Source organism: Pygoscelis adeliae, unplaced genomic scaffold (assembly GCF_000699105.1).
Source record: "Pygoscelis adeliae isolate BGI_AS28 unplaced genomic scaffold, ASM69910v1 Scaffold241, whole genome shotgun sequence".
NCBI lineage: Eukaryota > Metazoa > Chordata > Aves > Sphenisciformes > Spheniscidae > Pygoscelis > Pygoscelis adeliae.
In genome coordinates this window covers 1,275,957-1,279,849 of record NW_008824056.1, presented here as the reverse complement: position 1 = coordinate 1,279,849, position 3,893 = coordinate 1,275,957, and the positions used below count along the sequence as shown (strand labels likewise).

Sequence of the window (3,893 nt, the reverse complement as noted above, 5' to 3'; positions counted from 1 at the left end):
CAGGTTCTCTTGCACATAACTAAGAGTTTAAGCTCTAAAATGACTATATTTTTACATGAGAAATACATCCACGGAGCATTTATTACGAAACAACATTTTATCTCTTGCTTTTCTTGCTGAACAAACGACTTGGCTATTTTATGTCTTGACAAAGTAACTCGATCTAAGCATTTTAAGCACTGCTCACCTATTTTGTTTCCACCTCCTAAAATTCAGAAGCTCAGCTCCACCTTTTTCATCATTCAACAGCCACACTTCTGAGCTGAATAACCCCGAATATACAATCACTAATAAAATGCTGCAGAGTAGTATCTCAGAAGCATCTGCAGGTATAACAGTATAATTTAATATTGTCAAAGTTCTTTATAAATATTTACTTATAAGAGTTCTCCAGAATCCAGTATTTTCAGATTTAGTCTGTCCAACAAAATATGTTGATTAAAGTTCACCAGAATTTGATGATATAAATTCTTAAAGTGTTTCGATTTCCTTAAAGATTGTAGAAGTCTCCTTTGATCTGCTGTAGTGTTTTGCAAATGTGGTTAGTCTTTGGAGAGCTTCTGACAAACCTTCTCCTGTGATAGCACAACAGGGCTGTACATACCAATTTCTGTCACTGCAGTACTTCTTCATGTTGAATCTCCTGGTTATTTCCTCAGCGTTCAAAGCTCCAGGCAAATCCTGCTTGTTCGCCAGCACGACGACTGGTACACTTTTTATAAATTCATTCTTTAAAATGAGTTCAAATTCTTTCTTTGATTCTTCCAGCCGTCGCTTATCAGAGCTGTCCACAACATACAGCAGTCCGTCTGCGTCTTCCAGGAAATTGCACCAAACCTGTCTCATTTTCTGTTGCCCTCCAACATCCCAAAACGTCAATGTAAAATCTTTCCCGGTTTCAATCATATCAACATTAAAGCCAATTGTTGGAATTGTTAGAAAAACATCGTTATACTTGAACTTGTACAACAGTGTAGATTTTCCCGCAGAATCAAGTCCTAACATCAGTATATTAGCTTGCTTGACTTTGGAGTGTTTGGTGTTCTGGAGGCCCATTTGTGCCGTGGTGGTCTCTAGTAAGCCTTTAAAGCTGGAATTCACTGTCTTCTGTGAAGCCAATTTTTGTCAGTAAGGTGTCTGTCTTCCTCCGTGAGATGAAGCACAAAGAGTAAGGAAGAGGAAGGGGAAGAAGCAGCTTTGCACTATGAAAAGTAAGTAAAATCTCTGGACAAATACATGCTGGCTTTTATCAACTTGATAAAATGCAAACAGTATTTACGAAGTGTCATGTTCAATGCCAAGCCTGTGGGTGGAACAACTATGAGTAACGTACCAATTGGTCATAAGTGCAAAGGTTATAGTCTTTGAACATGTTTGAACAATGAACCACACTTCCATGACCAGTTAAGAACTCCTTACACTGTAAAATGGTGTGTACTGAACCAGCAGCAGCCTGGTTATACTGCCTAATCCCATGGTCCGGGGAACCGCTAACTGTCTGCCCCATTTCAGTGTGTGCCCAGAGATAAATCCCTTTGTTACTGCATCTGCATCCATTTTGGAAAAGAAACGAAATAGAAACACAGCCAGTGAGGAGGGGAAATCTTAAGGTTTGTCCATACTTATCAATCTACAAAATGAGAAGGTACCTGATTTATTGGTGCATCTCATCTCCCAGCAACAAATTAATCTCAAGTGGTTTCTAATATGAGTCTACATGGGCACAGGGACCCAATCAAACCATAAGAGAACTCCACTTCAAAATGTGCTCTGCTTTAACTGGCGGCCTCAGGCTCCATCAGTTACTCCTCCCGCCCACTCATGCATGAAGTTGTCTGCTTTGATTACGCTGTCTGACTTGTAAACTGTGAGTTATGTTTGTATGAACAAGTTTAACTGCACTCTGGTGGCGGAGACTAAATATAGATCTTATGATCTGGTCATTACTGAGATTCAGCTACCTGAAAGTAAAAATTTCTATTAGCTTCATTATGCTCTGTTCTGTTTTTGCCCACTGATCTATGACCAAGATAGGAACCAGAAGGGGGGAAATAACTGAGTCTCCATCAAAAGATCATTTTTTTGCCAGCATTCAAACGAGCAGAATAAATAAAGGGGAGATAGAAAATTTAGTATAATATTATTTAATTCGTATTGAGTCTCCATTTTTTTGAGTTAGCAGACCTGCCTTGGGCTGGTCCAATGCATACCAAGTATTGCAGTACTTAGTTGCCCTTATACCCAGATGCACTAGTATTAGTTATTACCATTTGTCTTTGCTTCAGAAAGTACCTAATCAGCAAAAAGATTTAAAGGTCTTCTGGCCAAATGAGCTGCTGACTGATAGGGTAATCATTTTGATAATTACAACATTGGTTGCTCAGATATTACACATGTTGCGTAAAATAAACCTCAGTCTTGACAGACAAGTTATAATCTGGTTTCTCTTGAAGCTAAAAGGGTTATACCAGAACTAATTGGGGGCAACAAAAGATGACAGTGACATACTCACTGTTGTACATTTTTCATATTTAATAACATGTATAATGTATAGGATTTTTTTCAGGAGCGGGTCACGATGCATTAAACCAGGGAAGAAAGTGTTTGCATTTCTTTATAAATAACGTACATGAATGAATTGAAAGATGGGGAGACAGGAAACTGTGCAAAACACATTGTTAACACAGTCAAATGAATCATAATTCCCTGCAAAATAGCGTGCCATTTCCTTGAAATATGGTTATCTTGATCAAGGGCAAAACCTCCCTCCTGTGCGAGCAGTGACAGAGCGGATGGATGGTCTGTGTCCCGGGGTAGCGCTGCAGTTTGAAGATTATTCACAGTTCTCTGCTCTGTATGTTTGCTCCAACTGTATTTGATATTTATGGTCTCAACTGTTACTGCTTCAGACTATCACTTTAAAGAAGTGATTACGCAATGTCTGACTTTTTACAAGCTAATTAAATTTATTTCCAGGACAGAATAGCTAGCTTCTCAAGACTCCATGGTTTTGCAGTTTTTAACTGTACCCGAGTCAAACGTGACTTTGGTTCAGAGCAAGATTTTGTGATGCTAAGCCACTTCCAGTGATGATTTCCCGCCCTACTTTGGAGTTTGTATACCCGCATGAGATCAAAACAGAGCCGTAGTCAGCTGCACAAGATACAGCACGATGCAGACTTCTGCTTGCAGGTTCTAAATCTACATTTGCACTGAGAGGCAAGCATTTGAAAGAATGAGAAATCTACCTTCGGTTTGTCCAAAGGTGTATTTGCTTTGCTGGGGTGAGGCCATCTTGCTTGTGTAGGGTTTGCCTGTATGTTCAGTTTAAAAAACCCAGAGTAATAAAACTGAACTGGGACAGCTGATTTTCCATCAATTATTCTGAACTCAAACTTTGCACAATAAACCTTTCGTAAACTATGTAGGTTCCCAAGTTGTGCAAGCAGGATATTCCACCACAGCTGCATGCTTTTGTAACGTTACAAAATATAATTAATGTAATAATTTAGGGAGGCTTGGGGGTGAATCCTCACCATGATCAACTCTAGTAGCTGAAGAGAGCAAGTTCGATTCGAAAACGCCTGTCTCTTCTTCCCTGGAATCCATCAACGTTAATCTCACACCTCGCTATGCTGTGATTTTTAAAAGAAGGAACCAGCTGGAGCCCTACGAGGACTGTCAGGAACAAACCCAGCGCCAGACCGTGCTCCAGGCGAAGGCCAAGAGGCCACGAACGCCATTTGCTACGCCCTCCCGGCGCTGCGAGGCCCGCCGCGACCCCTGCGAGGAGGCGGAGGAGGAGGCGGGTATTTCCCGGTGCCCGCCGCGGCTGGCCGCACCCTGCTTCCCCAGGGCGCGGCCAGCGTTTCCGAGCGAGACCCGCGGCCGTT

At 41.3% G+C, this 3,893-nt stretch overlaps 1 protein-coding gene across 1 annotated transcript; it reads right to left on the bottom strand.

The window, feature by feature from the left end:
* Nucleotides 1-471: 471 nt before the first annotated feature.
* On the bottom strand, nucleotides 472-1,056 carry ARL14 (ADP-ribosylation factor-like 14). The gene has a single exon (XM_009333987.1). It carries the CDS (start codon nucleotides 1,054-1,056, stop codon nucleotides 472-474), a length of 585 nt encoding a protein of 194 aa, XP_009332262.1.
* Between the last annotated feature and the right edge of the window lie 2,837 nt (nucleotides 1,057-3,893).